Below are 17,172 nucleotides of genomic sequence, written 5' to 3' on the forward strand. Positions count from 1 at the left end.
GGTGGGGAGCATCCAGGCAGAGGTGAAAGCATGAGAGCCCCAGGACACAGAGAAGACACAGCCGGGGGTGGGGCTTATCAGGTGCTCCATCCCTTGACGTGTGTGAGGCAGAAGGGTTTCATCTTGCAAGCCGACTTGGACTGACTGGAGTAGCTGCCCAGAGTGTAGTGTTGAGAGGGATTCTGAGGCTGAGTCTGCGTCTGTGAGATAGAGTGCCCTGTCAGTCAATTACCAGTGTACGTCACAGGGTGGAAATGGGGACCAAGAGCATGCTGGGTATGTATTTGTACTCAGAGGTGTAAGTTCAGGAAGTCAGACAGGCGATTTGAGATTAGGAGCACACCTGGAATGTTCTTAAAGGCCATGCCAAGGGCTATTAAACATTCTGCCCTAGTGTCAACCTTTACGAACATTTCTCTGATCTTTCCTCTTAGTTAAGAAACTCTTGGAGAACACATTGCTCTCTTTCTTTTCTACCCTTTTTTTCCTTTCACTAAAATTCATTCCCATCCTCAGATTCAGTAGATTGGAAGTATAATTCCTTATAACGAAATTCCACTACAACAAAATGAATGAAAGTCAAATCAAATGTTGGAAGCAGATTTGACTTGGATTCATGGAAAAAAAAGAAACTAGTTTGTACAGCAGGACTATTCCACTCAGTGATGCGATGATACTTTTTCTAATTATAAGCTATATATTTGGTAGTTTAAAAAAAAACACCACAGACCTAGCTCTTTTTTTCTCCAGTTAATCACGGTAGTCTGAATTTTTCAGTAATAACACTAATTACTGCCTAGCATCTGTGTTGCCCTTTACAATTTTCAAAACACTCTCCCCTTGCACATTGTCTCACTGACTCCTCATGATAGTCCCATGGGAAGGACAGTAATATTCTCATCCTCTCGTCTATGGAGGGGAAAACGAGACCCAAGGAGTTTATTTAACGAGAGTCTAAACTCCTGGATTCTTTCGACTTTGCTATGCCGCCTCTCTGAAATATGCTAATACAGTCAGTCCTAACCCAGGTTCTAAATTAGAAGGAATACTTTTTTTAAAGTTGAATTTTTATCGATGTGAATCATCCTGTTTCCTTCACCCACTGGACGTTGTCTCTTTGAAGCGGATGGGGCTGTGTCGAAGGGCCTCTGAGGCCCAGGGTGGGGAGGCCTCAGCACCGGTCGCTGCCTTCTGCCTGCCCGGGCGGAAACGTTCAGAGCTTTTGTTCTGTACTTTCTGAGCTGCAAATGTAATACCCGTACCTGGTAAAACATTCAGATGGTGTGAGAAGGTTTAGAGGGAAGAGGTTCCACCCCCATCCCCCCGTCTTCTGGTGCTTTTCCCAGAAGCAAACTCAGTACAAGAGTTTCTTGTCTCCTTCCAGAAATATTCTCTGCACACAGATGCAGTAAGCTCAGCCCGTCTTCGTGCACGGTGAGAGGATCTAAGCCTCTGCCGTGCACGCCCAGGGCTTTCTGTCCGGACGGTCACACGGACTCGTTCTTCTCAACAGATGCGAAGTGTGCACAACTTACTTAACCCGTCCTGGTTGATGGCTCGCAGGGCGTGTCTAGTCTCCTGCTTTCAGCAGCCAGGCTTCCCGCACATCTTCGTGCATGTAGCTTTGTGCACCTTCTAAGCACGTCTGGGTGAATTACCAGAAGCAGAATTTATTTCGTTTTCAGACTCCTGGTGATGAATATTCCGCAGACTTCCAAAGTAACCCACTTCACTGCCCAGTAGCCTCTTTGGGCAAAGTTCTGACTTAAATCATCTCTGTTTAAAAAAAAAAGCTTTTTGATTCTGAGGCTTTGGCCTTAAGGAAAACAACACCCCTGCCCGCCTGTGCCTCTCTCCAGTCCTGTGTTTGGAAAGTGTTATTGAGTTACCTGTGCACTGCTTACTTCTGAGGCTGAAAACGGTACTTTCTTTCCCCGGGTCCCTTGCTGACATTCTTAGTCTCAGCGATTGCTTGCAGAGGGACCCCGTCTCACTTCTGGGCTGGCGGGCCAAGGAGTCAGCGGTGCCCTTGTGGCGTAGATGTCCTGAGAAGGGCTTCGCCCCGTGGAGATGGGACCTTCCCTCTGCCCAACTAGAGGGTGGGCTTCGTGATCCCCCCAGGGCCACCCATCGGGCTGATTTGCAAAGCATTTGCAGCCAGTATGGGGCGCCTGGCCTGCCTCCTGGGGCGCTGGCCTCCGTGCTGCAGCAGGGACAAGCGGGCTCTAACCTGCAGGTGGCCCTGGGAGTGGAGGCTTCCTTATCGAAGCAGCAGAGAAGCGTTTCAGTGGCAGCCAGAAGGCACGCGGGGAGGGGCGGGCCAGCTAGACGCCAGCCATGCTTCCCTGGGGTGCTGCAAGTGCAGGGTCTCATTGATCGGTCGTGGGGAGACCAGGCGCGAGCCACAACCAGGCCTCTGGTCACCCTTGCAACCTTCAGTTAAGACCCGGACACTGTTTTCATCTCCATGTGACGGGTCTGCACCATCTGACATCCAGGGACTGTACCTGCTCTGAAATTTGAGTAAATAAGACAAGCCAACAGTCATGGGCAACAGTTTGGGCAGAGTCCCAAACATGAATTGTCTCCTGGCATTTTATTTTTATGTTCATGTCTTAACGACTCCCCCCACCTCCAACCTCTGCATGCAAGGAAAGTCAAAGACGTGGATTTGGGGGAAGGATTTGAGAGGCGAGGGACCATTTCACGACTTGAGCAGTGTGGTGCACATTATGGCATCGTGGGAAGTGGTGAGAGAAAGGGAAACTGGTTTGAATCCTGACTAGGCCACTGTTACATTTATTCATCCATCCACCAAATATTTATGGAGTCCCTATCAACTGCTGAGCACTGTTCAGGACTCTGGGAACGAAAGAGTGAACAAAGTAAGGTCCCTGCTCTCATGGAACACACTAAAGTAAAGGGGGAAAAAAAAAAAAAGCCATTAAATCTCTTTAAGTTTTCCTACCTGTAAATTCTTTAATGGTGGGTGGCACCGGTGCTGGTATTCCCTGTTCCTCTGCCATGCAGACATCATTAATCAATTACCGATAGTCTCTGATTTATGATAGTTCCATTTAGGGGATTTTTGACTCACCACTGTGCAGAAGCATCCCCACACAACCATTCTGCTTCTCGCTTTCTATACAGTATCCAGTAAGTCAACACTGTATTACAAAAATGAGCTTTGTGTGAGATGATTTTTCCCAGCAGCAGGCTACCGTAAGTGTTCTGAGCTTTACGAAGTCTGGGCTAACCTACCTGCAGTAGGTAGGTCAGGTGTAGTAAGTGCATTTTGCCCTTGATATTCATTGACCTCGTAAGTCAAGGAGCCTGGATCTGGCACTCTAGCAGCTACCATCAGTGATTAGACAGTAAGTCTGTATGTTTTCCTGGGCTAAATGAACTCTAAAGTCCTTCTTGCTCCCAGATTTCCTTCTTGCTCATTGCTTCTGATTGTAACTGAAGACAGCGTTAAACCGAGGGAGTACCCTGGCTGAGCTCCCATGGCAGAACCATCAGAGTTACAGACTTTAAAAGAAAATGACCATGACTTTGGTTTTGCTGAGTACAAGCAGCATGTGTTTTGATAAAATTATTTCAGGTCTCTGAGTTTGAGATTTTTCCCTCCGCAGTCTGTCTGGAGCGCCCCTGTTTGATCCCCGTCTCGGGTCCTTGGATGAGGGAGGAGCTCAGCAGCATTTGCTTCTAACCCTTTTCGCTTTGGAAACCTGCTTCCCCAAGTCTCTTTTTACTAGTGTGAGGTTGGAAAGAATTGAATCTCACTTGCTTGGATCAATGCTCCTACTACGTACTAGATGACAGCAGTCACCGGCAGAAGGCTTCCTAGGGTCTCAGGTGGCCATCTGGTCTCTTCAGCTCCACTCAACACAGTGGAGAACAAACCAAGGTGGAGCTGACGTCAACCTCTTTGGTGAATGTTTTCCTCAGATTTCAAAGACACCTTTGCAGTATTTCCATTTCTAATCCCCATAACAGATCAGCCAGTTCAATGTTACTGAATTGAGTTCAAGTTTAAAAAAAGAAAATTAAAAGACTTCCCTGTTTCTGTTGGAACTATGTCCACCATTTTGGGCTTCCAAATGCATCTCTAAGTAGATTTATGGACGTTGGGGGAAATTGGCTCATTTCATCCTATTAAATTTGTACACAAGGGCCTGAGAGTCCAAATGCTGCTCTTAAGACTTCCAAATTATATTAAACCAAAAGTATCTCTCTACTCAGTGAAATTTTGTTTCCCTTTGGGCAATAAGAAGTGCTTGAATGTCCAGCACTCCAGATTGAGGCCCCCATCATTTGTGCCAGTGTTGATATTTGATGTCTATCATATAATCCAACTCTTCTCTCCCCAAGAAACCCAGGAACACAGAATGTTTCCACCATTTAATCAAGGGTGTTTCAACTAAAGAGCATTTTAAGAAAAAGTATCCTTCTTCCTAGGTTGAGTTAAGGGAATTCTCTTTTCTTTGGTGGGGGAAGTATGGAAAACAGAAAATTTATACTTAGTCTCTTTAAAGCAGTGGATATTAAATATAGAACTGAAACTCATTTTCCCCTTCAAGATGTGTTATGGACATCCCTATTTTCTAGAACCACAGAGAAGAATTCTCCCACGTTTGTGAAATAAAGTTTTTTTTTCACACCCAGTTTTACGGGGAGTGGTTGGTGATTTTTGCGTAGGATAATGTGTTGAGTGTATGTGGAAAGTCGAAGACAAAATAAACAAAGCAACAACAAAAAAAAGTGCAGTTTAAAGAACACAAATTCTGAAACCAAATTGCTTGAGTGGAATCTCAACTCCACCTCTTATTATTTAACCCTCTCTAGGGCTCAGTCTGTGATACGTCAAATGAGGATAGTTAAAGGACCCACCTCATAGTTGTGAAACTAGGTGAGGTCATCCCCGCAATGTGTGCTTAGCACACTGTCTAGCATCCACTACTGTTAGTTACCCATTCTGGCAACTAACTGTGCCTCTACTTCCCCATCTGTAGACTGGGCACAGGGATGAGATTTAATGATTGAAAACATGCTTCAGTGTCTGCACCATCACGAGCACTAGAGAATCTTTCTCATGGTAACACAAAAACAATTTCAAAATGCTTTCCCTTGCACGAAGAGGGCAGCATATAAAAAGGTTAAGAACACAGAAGCCTGAGTTCAAAACCTGCCATTTGGCTCTACCACTTATGAACTTTGTGAACTTAGCTTTGGGCTTTCCATCTGCAGAGTGGGCCTAAGGATGGAGCCAGCTTTACAGAGCTGTTATTGAAGACTGAGGGAGACAGGCTCGGTCGGGTGCATATTACGGGGCCCTGCAGGTATCCAGTGTTCCATAATGTTTGCTCATATTTTTTAGGCGATCGTTTAAATGTTTGATTGGAGCCGGGCAGAGGTGCCAGGAGGAGTGTGGTTGGGAAGGGTTGCTTTCCTGGAGATAACGGGAATGCGGCTGTTTTGCTGTTGCAGATGTGGTGGCCCTCCTTGGCTCTCTCTACGCCTCCAGTGGAGAAAACACCGGCATCGTGAGGAAGCTCCTGAGGTTCCGGAACCGAGAACTGGAGGCCACCCGATGCCAGCGGATGGATTACCCGGTGTAAGGGTGGGCGACACAGGGGCTGGTCTGGCGGTGGGTTTTTCTCTGCAAAGCAGGGCAGGCTCTTGGAAGAGCTCCTTAGATTCACAGATGTTGGGCCTGAAAATAGGCTTTGCACCTAGAAACCCCCATTCACCCTAGTCTTTATATAGGGGTCCAGGAATGGCGAGAGTAGCAGCAAGGTGTTGGAGCCTACGGCGTGGGAGGCCTCGGCCACAGCCAGCGAGGCCACGCAGGTGCAGCCTGGGCTTTGCCGGTTCTCTCGTGGAAGACTGGGTGAGCTGCTTGCAGCCTCAGTTTCTGGTTTCCTCCTTCGATTTCAGCAAAATCCACACATATATATTTTTTCCTTCTGCTGAATTGAAGATGCTGAAAATGGTTCCTGGTTCTCCCCAGATCAGATGGATTTAGCAGAGTGATTTAATTCTTCCCATGCTGCTGGCTGTAGAAAGATCTTGAGTCGCTTTACCAAGCGTGTGTTCTTGCTAAGCTTCCTTGTAATAACTTATCTTCATGAGCTTGCTAGCTGGGTGGGTCAGGAGGGAGCTGCGTGACACCATCTGTTTGCATATCGTGCCACTGATTTTGAGGCCAGATTATAAAGCCCAGAATATTCTGAAGGACTTGTTTGGATAAGAACCTGGGGCTGCTGCCACTTTAACCCAAACTGTAAATTGGTTAGGAGGGGCAGGTGGAGAGAACCTGATGCATTTGCGTGACCTTGAGTTGGGTTTCATGTGTGAAATGCACGTACTCCCAGCTCCTCCTCTTGGAACCACTGGGCTTCAGTTCAATGCGTTGCCTAGGCAGGTGTCCAGCAAATATTTTCTGAATGATTGATGGATCACACATTTAGCTGAATGTGCCCTAGTTAAGTTGGCTACTGTTATGTTATCCTCACTCCACAAATCACAGATGCACAATATTTGTACGATATTTTCTCACCTAAGCAGCCTCAGTCCAGGAATGGAATAATTAGATTAGGTGCTTCATATTGGTCAGCCAGAACCGGGTCTCGGAGCAGCCTAATGTGATCAGTAAGATAGTATGTGTGTGTCCCAGTTATTCCATGGTGATGCCATTTACAGATTAGTATGTTTTTCTACCTCGGGCCTTTTATCTTTGAAAGAAACAAAATTGCTCAAAAAGCCCCAATTATGGCTTTTTTTCTTTTAATCATAGGTAGTAGAATAGCTTCTTATCAAATCACCTCTCATTAAAATCCATATTTTTGTTCCATGTCTGACTTTAGAAGCCGTAATCAAGAATTCAAGCGGCAGGCATGTCAGATTCTCATCTAAGAGGCACCGAAGCAGGTTTCGGTGCGAGGTAGACTGTCTGTGGTTTTGTACAATGAGGCTTAACTCCTGTCTCCACAGTTACTGTAACTACCTCCTTTGTCTCAAAACTCGGGCTCTGCGAACTGATCTCCCATGATGAACACGAAAGCAAATCCATCCCTTCGTCGGAAAGAAAGCAATTTACTCGGTCATTGTTAACTATAATTACCTGTTCGTGGATGATATCAATCTGCACAATTTTTTCCCTCCTCACTCCTTTAGGTTTACTGTTTCAATGTGGCTTTATTTACTCCATTATTGCAAGACCAATCTCTGTGGGATTCTGTATTTTGTTGATTCTAATGAGATGTACGGCACACCTTCTGTGTTTCTTACTGAAGATGGTGAGTATAAAGCAGAACCTTTCAAGTGATATCTTAAGTTTAATGTCTGCCTGTTGGGTAAGGACGATATGTCCAAGTGGTAGCTCAACAGGTGAGAGAAGTGCATGTTCTCAGACCAGCCGGTGACATAGTGTGGGACATTGTGTGGGCATTGTCATGATGCCATTTACTTAAATATGTGATTCTACAAAAACGGGTTGATTATTCTGGGTGGACTCGGTAAAGAGAGGTTACTAAAAATGGGTGGGAAATTAAGAGAGCTAGAAAAGGTTGGGAAAAGAAATTGAAATCTGGATGGGTGTTGGGCTCAGAGAGCTTGCACAAGCGTCTTATTTTCTTTTCATTTGGAAGAAACAGATACGGGGCACTGTTTATGCAAGAAAGGCCGCAGGGAACCAAAGGCGAACTTTAAACTTCATTTTTCCTAGAAGCTTAAAGCAAATGTCTTATTTATAAAGGAATGCGTTTGCAAATGTGTGGTTTGTTTGTTTTGGGTTTTGCTTTGTTTTTTTTTAAAGAAAAAAGAAATGTGATTTAGTCTTACAGCTTCTCAAGACAGTTGTTGAAAGGTACAGCCATGTCATTCACTCCTGGGTGTTTTTTGGGTCATTTTCATTACCCTTAATTTTCCTCTTAGGTCATTTGCATATTCAAATGCATCTTGTCAAAGGAGAAGACCTTGCTATAAAAACTAAATTCGCCTTACCTCTGAGGGAGTGGTTTCGGCTGGACATCTCTTTTAATGGAGGCCAGGTAGGAGAGTACAGGATCCACCATGAATCACATCAACCTTTTCACTCCAAGTCAAGCATTGGTATAATGCCAGAGAGCAACAAAATCTGTAAGCAAATTAGTGCTAAATGATAGACTCTTTGCAACTATGCACTTGTTAAATCAAACTTTTATAGATGCAAGCTTAAATCATAAGAATCTCATCCCATTTAATTAACTTTTAAAGTACTTCCTTTGACTATATTGTGAATGAGTAAATAATATAGCCAACTCTACAGCCACAATTATCTGAGCAATTCAGTCCTTTTCCCCCAGGGAGATGGGCTTTGTGGAGATAAATGTTAAAACAGCACTGGCCATGTTCGTGCTGTGTTATCAGATCTGCAACTTTTTTTTCAAAAAAAGGAAATTTATTGGCTGGTTCAGCTTAAGAAATGGTTTCACTGTTCTTGGCAGTCGAAACAATTGCTTATGTTTGGCATTAAACACACTCATAATAACCAACAAACATAAGTGATAATTCTAGTGGGATGGAGGGTCTTTATCTACTTTGCACATAAAACATTGCACATAACCATTTTACCCTCTCGTAATACAGCTTTTATGGATTATGGCAAATCTGTTATAATTGAAGACAATTCCACTGCTCCCTATACATGATGCTGGGGTGTTACCTTTTTCTGGTTACTTGATTTTTTCATCAGTTTTTCTTATTGATTTGTGATTTTCCTGTAACAAAACTGGAAGAGGCATTTTGTTGTCTTGCGCATTAGATAATACACAGTCTTCCCTTGGTGTTTAGGTTTATCACATTTCCTTTTTCTGACGAGAAAATAAATCAGGTCAGTTCTTGCCGCCTCCCTGAGAAGACTCTGAAAAACGTTAGCTGGGAGCTTTTGTATATTTGTTTGTTTCCTTAGAAATGTGAGGTGACATAGCTATGGCCCACGTCTTTGCTCCTTGTGCATGAGGCTTATGATGGTATTGTGGCATGGCTGCTGCTTTCTGCCAAGGACAAGGTCAGTCCATGCCATGTGTCACTGAGACAGGCATCAAATGTCAGAGCAAAGACACAGTTCTTATTTTGCACCTGCTGTATGTAAGGCCCTAGGCTCCAGTTGCTTATGGACTATTTATGGAAGTATCATGAAGCACGTGAGGAGAAGTCAGAAGGCAAGCTTAATTGCCAAGTGACTCATATTGATTTCTAGAAGGGAGACAGTGTTTCATACTGGGATGCTCAAGGCAGGCTTCCTGAAGAAAGTTTTTATGTGTGGGCAGAATGTAGACAGAAAAGAGAGGAGGGGGCATTTTAGCATATTGTTGAAGCTAAGAGATAAACTTGTTTGGGGTCTTAGTCTGTTTTGTGTTGCTATGACAGGTTACCTGAGATGGGGTAATCTAGAAAGAAAAGAGGTTTGTTTCTCACGGTTCTGGATGCCGCCAATTCCAATATCAAGCTATTGGCATCTGGTGAGGGCTTTCTTGTGGCATCATAACATGGCAAGGGCAACCTGTGGCCAGAGAGCAAGGGCAAGCTAGCTCGAGTCTCTGTTCCCCTTCTTTTAGGGCACTTATTCCACCGTGGGGGACCCACCCTCCCGACCACTTAGGTTAATCCCCTTCCTAAGGCCCCACCCCCAAAACCATCATCATAGGAATCTGGGGATTAAGTTTCTAACACGTGAACTGTGGAGGCACACATTCAAACACAGCCACTGGAGTAGAAATTTGCAGACTGTAGAAAACTAATAGAAGCCAGGCGGGGGGAACGTCTTTGGGGTTAAAGCGTGCAGAATCTTGAACATTAGAGAATTTGGACTTCGACTTGCAATCATGGAAGATTTTCAAGCAGCGTAAGAATAAAAGTTGTCCTTTCTTTGAAGACATGAATTTAATGGCACAAGGTGTAATGGGAGAGAAGACTTAGGGGGGTCAGATAGGTGAAAAAAATAAAAAACATTGTTTTCAGGGGCTGTAGACTTTGCCCACTTTTCTGTCTTTCTGTCCCATCTGGCCTCCCTAATTCATATAGGTCCAAACAGTGCTTGATTTCCCAACAAAGTCCCCCTCGGGGTTGGGACCGGCATGCTCACTGCTTTGACCAAATGGACGAGTCACCTCCAGGAAATGGTTGGTCTAAGGAAGCCACTGGTTTGAGTCATTTTCTTTTCTGAACCCCGTGTTTGGAGGAGTTGGGTTGGTTTTCAAGGTATGAGTTTGTCTCCATCTGACACAGTGTCGTGTGCATGTCTGGAGAACCCAGAGAGGCTGGCACGAGTCTGCTAAACACTTTCTGTGGAACTTTGTGGCCCCTAGGTCCAGGGGCTCCCAGCAAAGTCCAGCACACAAGAAGAACCGAGTGAGGCAGCTAGCAGCATCAGTGACAAAACCCTGTCCCCATTGGAACCAGAGTGCTGATCGATCCCTAGTGCCCAGGGACAGGCAGGAGGGAAGGGCCAGGTGGGAAGAACACGGCCCCCATCTTGCTTCTCCCCTAAGGCTCTCACGAAGTCAGAATGAAATTCCAAAACTCCTTGTTTTGCCGTATGCATTTGTCTTTTTATGCCACAAGCTTATATACACAAACACATGAGATAAACCTTTGTCTCAGAGTCTGGAAGCATGTGAACAATCCAGTGGCAGAAACTGCATTGTAGTTATTTTTAACTGCACCAAGTCATTTGGGGAAGCTAAATTTACCAAGTCTTAAAATATGCACAGGACTAGTAAACTGTTTATTTTTGCAGAAATCAATCAGATCAAAGACTGTCCAGCACATTCTCTGAGTAGTGGATGCCAAGGAGTGTGTTGGTACTGTGGGGTGTTGAGGCACGACTGATCCTTGTCTCTCTCTCCCAACACAGATAGTAGTAACCACCAGCGTTGGACCTGAGTTGACAGGTTACCATAATCAGACAATTAGGTAAGTGCAACTTTTCCTTTTATTCAAAATCTGGCTGCCCGAGGATTAAGGAACCTTTATACCTTAGGGCTCGACCGTAGTGCTATTCCCACCTCCCATCCCATTCAGCTTTTCCAAGTGTGGACTCCTCTGCCTTGTAGCTTAGCCTTTGTACTTCTCTTTTCTTTCACCAGGCACAAACTCTCCTCATTTCCATGAAACCTTTTTTTTTTTTTATTCTAAAGCAAGAGAAACTAGTCCTCCTTCCAGATCTCATTGTAAATTCTTCCTTTCACGGCACTTCATAATTCATTTTCTTTGAAAATTATCTCTTACGAAGGATTCTGAAAAAAAATAAATCAAAGTATTATTGTTGCTTATTGAGCCTGGTCGGTGACGTTGGCTTAGTATAAAACATAAAAGCAGGCAGTCTTCATATTTATGTTCATAATCTAGATTTGAAATGCATGCAACTATTGATACCGGTGTAACTTTTCATCCTTATGTAACCATTCTCTGCAAGAGTTACAGAAACGGAGAACTCAGTCCTTTGCTTTGTGTTTCATGATTTTTTAATTTGCCTCTATATCTGCATATAATAGTAGGTTTCAGAGTGTCAGAACAAGGCAGACCTCAATAGGAATTTGGGATACCCCATCAAAGCTACAGAATATATGTATAATTCAATGTTTAAGAATAAGCGTAAAGATCAGAGATAAAAATTACCAGTTTTGTAATATATAATTTTGAAAAATGTGCCAGGGCTGCCAGGCACTTCTGGGGTGGGGAAATCTGTACGGCTCTAGTGCTCACTTGCTTCTCTGAAGCACGCCGGATGATACCTCCCAGACCGGCTCCTGGTCCTGAGCCCACGCAATCAGAATTCTCTTAGAAACTGATTATTAAAGCAGTGAAAGCAGAGAGAGGTAGAGATGGGAACATTCTTTTTCAAACCATTCCTGTTTAGATTTAAGTCAAACTTGTTTCTTTAGACTCTGGGATCCTAGGACAATTCTTATTTTCATGGCTGGATTAAAGGATTAGAGTTCTATAGAAAAGCGAAAGGAGAGTTACACCTTTGCCTGCAAAGAGAGGGTCTGAGAATGACTCAGTAGCTGCAGGAAGCGCAGAGGGCGAGGTGAAGAACAAGGCAGAAGTCTTAAGCACACCCCTGCGATTTAGGGTCAGTAAAAAGCAGTCAACAGACACCAGGGGTTTTGTTACTGTACGTGGCCCTGGGTCTTCTATGAGAGTGCAAGGATAGACAGGATCGGAGAGTTCTCTCTGGAGAAACTGAGCTTCTGTAATTCCTTGAGAAATCTCTTCTAGCATGATGTTCTGTGAAGAGGACTCAAGAGATTCAGGGGTTCTGTTTCAGAGTATGAAGTCTAAAATACCAGCTGATCTCTTTCCCCTGTCACCCACACCAACTTGAGTAAACTGCTTGAATTTTACAGGCTCCTTTTCATGTTCCACGGGAGAGCTTCCTTTCCTCCCAAATCCTAGAAACGTGGAGGTGGACCTGAGTGAGTCATAGACAGATCGTGCTGTGCTCTGGGCTGGGCCAGGGTGAGGCCAGTGAGGGAGGAGCCTGGAGTCCCTGGATGCTCAGCACTAGGGCTGGCAGAGTCAAGTGCCAAGATGGAGTGGCTTTAACAGCAGAAATCCACCTTGTCAGATGTAAAGGCTAGAGGTCCCAGATCACAGGCTCAGCAAGGCCATATTCCCTCCAAAGGTGCTCAGGAACCATCTGCTCTAGACCATTCTCCCAGCTAATGGCAGTTCCTCGACTTGCAGCAGCGTGATGCCGGCGTCCACATGGTACTTTCCCTGCATGCATGTCTATGTCCAGATGTCCCCTTAAAGATACTAGTCCTGTGAATCGGGGGCCACCTGAGTCCAGCATGAACTCATCTGAACTAATTGCATCTGCAGTGACCCTGTTTCCTAGTAAGGCACAGGACTTCAGGCTTCAACATATGAATTTGAGGAAGGTCACAAGGTAACTTGACAGTAATCATGGTAAAACAACATTTTAATACAATATTTTTAAAAGTCAAAATGAAAGCAAAGAATCCATAGTGAACCAAATACCAAAATTTTAAGTAAAAGATCAATCTGATCATAAAAGATTTCAGGGATCAGGACTGGTTTGCAGTGCACACCAAGTCAACATCCCAGTTAAAGCCTGGAATGAATCCTTACCCAGTAATACTGGCAGTGCCCAGACCTGAGCAGGCTGTACCTCCGCCTCTTCACCCCTACTTGTGACCCTGGGTGTCCAGAGCAGCTGGAGTGGAGCAGGCCCCCAGGGCGTGTACATCTCTCCTGGGGTTCCTCAGGTTATATACTGGGAATCTTGTCCTCGCTAGGTACCCTGCTTTCAAGGTTAGCCAGGCCATGGACAGAAGATGAGCTATCTCAGGCTTCCTGCTCACAGGTGTTCTGCAGAAGGCCTTTAGCCCTCCTGTTTGTCCTTGTGATGTAAACAATGCTGGCTGTTGTCCCACGAAGGTGTTGGAGGAAGACCATGGATGAAGTACTCAGGAGCACAACATGGTGTCCAATAGTGACACCGGGTGACAGGTGACAGCCTCGGGCCTCTAGAGTGTTTCCTTCATTTAACTTGTGTTTACTGAGCATGTACCATGTGCCAGACCTAGAACTCTGGAAATGCAACAATAAGCAAAAAGAACAGAGACCCTGCCTTCAGGGAACTAAAGGAAATGTAGAGCTTAAATAAATAGGTTTACAAATTAATTCAAAATTACAAGTTATGGTGAATTCTAGGAATGAAACAAATAGGGCTGGCTGAGAGGATACCAGGGGGGTCAGAATTTAGACAGGGTACTCAGGAAGCAACACCTCAGATGAGAATTACTCTCAGGGGTGAGGGCAGCTACTTCGATGCTCGGGGTTCCCCTACCCAAGAAGCCTCAAGCCTGTTTCTTTCCTACCGCTGGGCGAGGCCCATCTAACAACGTCGGCGATTCTTTCAGGCCACTGGCACTCTGCAGTAATACACCAGGGCACTTGGTGTCCAGATAAGAGTAAAGATAGTTTGCCAGCATGTCTGAGGTTTTCGAAAAAGACTGGTGTGGGCTTTGGAACAGTCTAGCTCAGCTATTATGTCAGTGAAATTGATGAGCGTCAAACGATGCACAGTACGAGAAATCTCTTGCAATCTTTGTGCAGACACTGAGAATTTCAGAGGAGAAAGATGTGGAAACATCGATGTCGAGATGCAGATGGAGACCAAGCTAGACAGAGCTCCTGATGGTTGATAATAATGACAATTTAAGAATTACAGTCAAGTGCCATAGTGACCAAGTAATTTATTATGAGTGGAAAAACTCAGTTAAAGCAAAGATCCATAAAAGGATCCTCACCATAAACATTTTAGTTAAAAAAAATTATTATAGTCCCCTCTTATCCAAGATTTTGCTTCCCATGGTTTCATTTACCCATAATCAACTGAAGTCAGAAAATATTAAATGGAAAATTACAGAAAAAAACATTTCATAAGATTTAAGTTCTGAGTTGCATGATGAACTCTTGCACTGACTGCCCTGCTTTGTCCCTCTTAGGATGTGAGTCATTCCTTTGTCCATGTGTCCATGTTGTCTATGCTACCCAACTGGTGGTCACTTAGTATTTGGTTGTCAGATCAACTGTCAAGGTATTGAAGTGCTTGTGTTCAAGTAACCCATATTTTACTTAATAATGGCCCCAAAGCACTGTTGAGTAGGAATATTGGCAATTCAGAAATGCCAAATAGAAGCCATAAAGTGCTTCCTTTAGGTATCATTTCACATCATCACAAGAAGGGTAGGTACCATAAATATAGTAGTAAGATATTTTTTGAGAGGGGGAGACCACATTCACATGACTTTTATTACAAAATGTTGCTATACTTACTTTATCATTTATTATTAATATTTCATTGTGTCTAATTTATAAGTGAAACTTTATCCTAGGTATGCGTGTATGGGCCATAACATAGTATACTTAGGTTTCAGTACTGTCCGTGATTTCAGGCATCTACTGGGGATGGTGGAATAGATACCCGGGGAATACTAAATAAGTATGTGTTCCTTTGCTTATTTATCTAAATAGGGATTTTCCCTTGACCTGCAAATTGGGGTTTCCTGATGTTCTTTTTGGCATAGACAATACCTAATATCTGTTTCTTTCAAATGAAAAGAAAACAAAGACACTATGACATAATGAGAGCCGGTTAACCCTTCAATTTCTTCAACTTCTTTCCCCGAGCTTTTTGTAATATCTGTTTACAAGTCTACCCAAAATACTCAACTTAGTTTTTAAAGGAAGAACTCTTTCTTCCTTCCTCCTATATCATTGAATTACAGATTTAAGTAAATGATAAGTGATTATGACCACGTAGTTGCCATTGGCTGGTTTGAGAGTACACATTCTTACTAAGAGTGAGCTCAAAAGGAGCAGAAGTCCAGCAGAGGACAAGGGAACAATGATAACTGTCACTGGTAGGTGTGGTGCCTTCTATGTGCCGGACACTGTTCTAAATGCTTTGTTCATGTATTCACAGTTGAGCATCCCTAATCTGAACATCTGAGATCCAAAATGATCTGAAAGAAATCTGAAAATTTTTGAGCCTCATGCCAGATTTTTGAACATTTTAGATGTCCAAAAAGTTTCCTTTTTGAGAGCATTTTGATTTTAGATTTTCAGGTTAGGGATGCTTAACTGGTAAAGTCTATGCAAATATTCCAAAATCCAAAAAAATCCAATATCTGAAACATTTTTGTTCCCAAGTATTTTGGATAAGGGACCTGCAACCTGTAGTTCATTTAGCCCTTACGACAATCATATAGGTAGGTATTATTTCTATTCCCATTTTTGGGGGCGGGGTACTAGGGATTGAACTCAAGGGCACTTGACCACCGAGCCACATCCCCAGCTCTATTTTGTGTTTTATTTAGAGACAGGGTCTCACTAAGTTGCTTAGTGCCTTGCCATTGCTGAGGCTGGCTTTGAACTCATGATCCTCCTTCCTCAGCCTCCTTAGCTACTGGGATTACAGACGTGTGCCACCACACCCGGCAGAATTTCCGTTTTTTATAAAACGGGAACATGAAGGCTCCAGAGAGCTTTGCTCCAGGGAGCACCCAGCAGGTCGTAGGCATCAGTCAGTAGGTTTGACAGGAGTGGGGACTGCAGGTAGGCTGGTGAGTTGGTTAAGTAGAGGCCGATTCAAAAACTTCTACTCCAAGGAACACTGCTTCACAGCCATTGAGTGCAAGGTGCAGTCTCACGGGAACCATTGGAATATCGAGTCTTTTCCAAGGTCTGGAAAAACAGAGTCAATTCCCAGTCTCAGAGTTCATAACTTGGTTTTCTCTCCTGGAAAAAGGGAAGAGGCCTTCATCTCCTCACAGTTTTTCAAGGCTGAGATTCCAAAAGGACAGATACCCGGAGACAGAGCTCTTCTTTTCCATTTGGGTTGTGTTTGCATAAAGCTAATTAATTTCCGAGCTCACTCCTGCTGCTGTCAGTGGATGCCGTGGGAGCCTGTGGTGGCTTCACCCCTTCCTGCTTCCTCTCCAGCCAGATGCACCTGCTAGGCCTTGCTTTGCTGAGAGGCAGGCAGTCGCTCCCCTGTCCTGGAATAACCCTGGGTTGCCTGGCTTCCTTGATCCACCGTCGGGAGCTGGCTCTGCGGCCCACTCCTCGGCTCCCTCGCTCCCCAGCTCCTGGCAGTCCGCCTGACATTCTGCTGTCTTCCTCGTGCCCCCACCTGCCCTCTGTGCTCCTTGGCCTTGTCCTCTTTGGCTGGCTTGTCACTTGATTCCTGTCTTGCCTCTCGCCCCTCCCCGCTGTTCACATATGCTCTGGTCACACCTCGGCCCCTTGTTCCTGTTTTAGTCTTTAAATAGGTAATAGATGCACTTGGTTAAAGACATCAAAACAAACCAACGACAAATAAAAACTAAATTAAAACACAGTTAAACATCTTGCCCCCACACACCCCCTCCCCCTTCTTACCCCCTCACTTTTATTGGTTCTTGTCTATATGTACAGATTTCATGCAAATACGAAAAAAAATACATACATACATATATATATATATATATGTATATATTTCCTCTTTTGTAAGAACTATACTTTGTTCTGCACATTTTTCCCCCTTAGTATATTTTGGAGCTCTCTCAAGTCCGTCAGTATTTTTTGTAAGCTACATTGTAAATAAAGCTT

General features: G+C 44.2%; 1 protein-coding gene across 1 annotated transcript in view; it reads left to right on the forward strand.

The window, feature by feature from the left end:
* SEL1L3 (SEL1L family member 3) overlaps window positions 1–17,172 on the forward strand; it is a 97,904-nt gene that overhangs the window by 17,918 nt on the left and 62,814 nt on the right. Inside the window, exons 3-6 of the mRNA XM_079153795.1 lie at window positions 5,491–5,617; window positions 7,180–7,301; window positions 7,939–8,054; window positions 10,901–10,959. Of these exons, the coding sequence (XP_079009921.1) occupies window positions 5,491–5,617; window positions 7,180–7,301; window positions 7,939–8,054; window positions 10,901–10,959 (424 nt within the window). The remainder of the gene's footprint in view (window positions 1–5,490; window positions 5,618–7,179; window positions 7,302–7,938; window positions 8,055–10,900; window positions 10,960–17,172) is intronic.

Source organism: Sciurus vulgaris (genome assembly GCF_902686455.1).
Source record: "Sciurus vulgaris genome assembly, chromosome: 9".
In the NCBI taxonomy this organism is placed as follows: domain Eukaryota; kingdom Metazoa; phylum Chordata; class Mammalia; order Rodentia; family Sciuridae; genus Sciurus; species Sciurus vulgaris.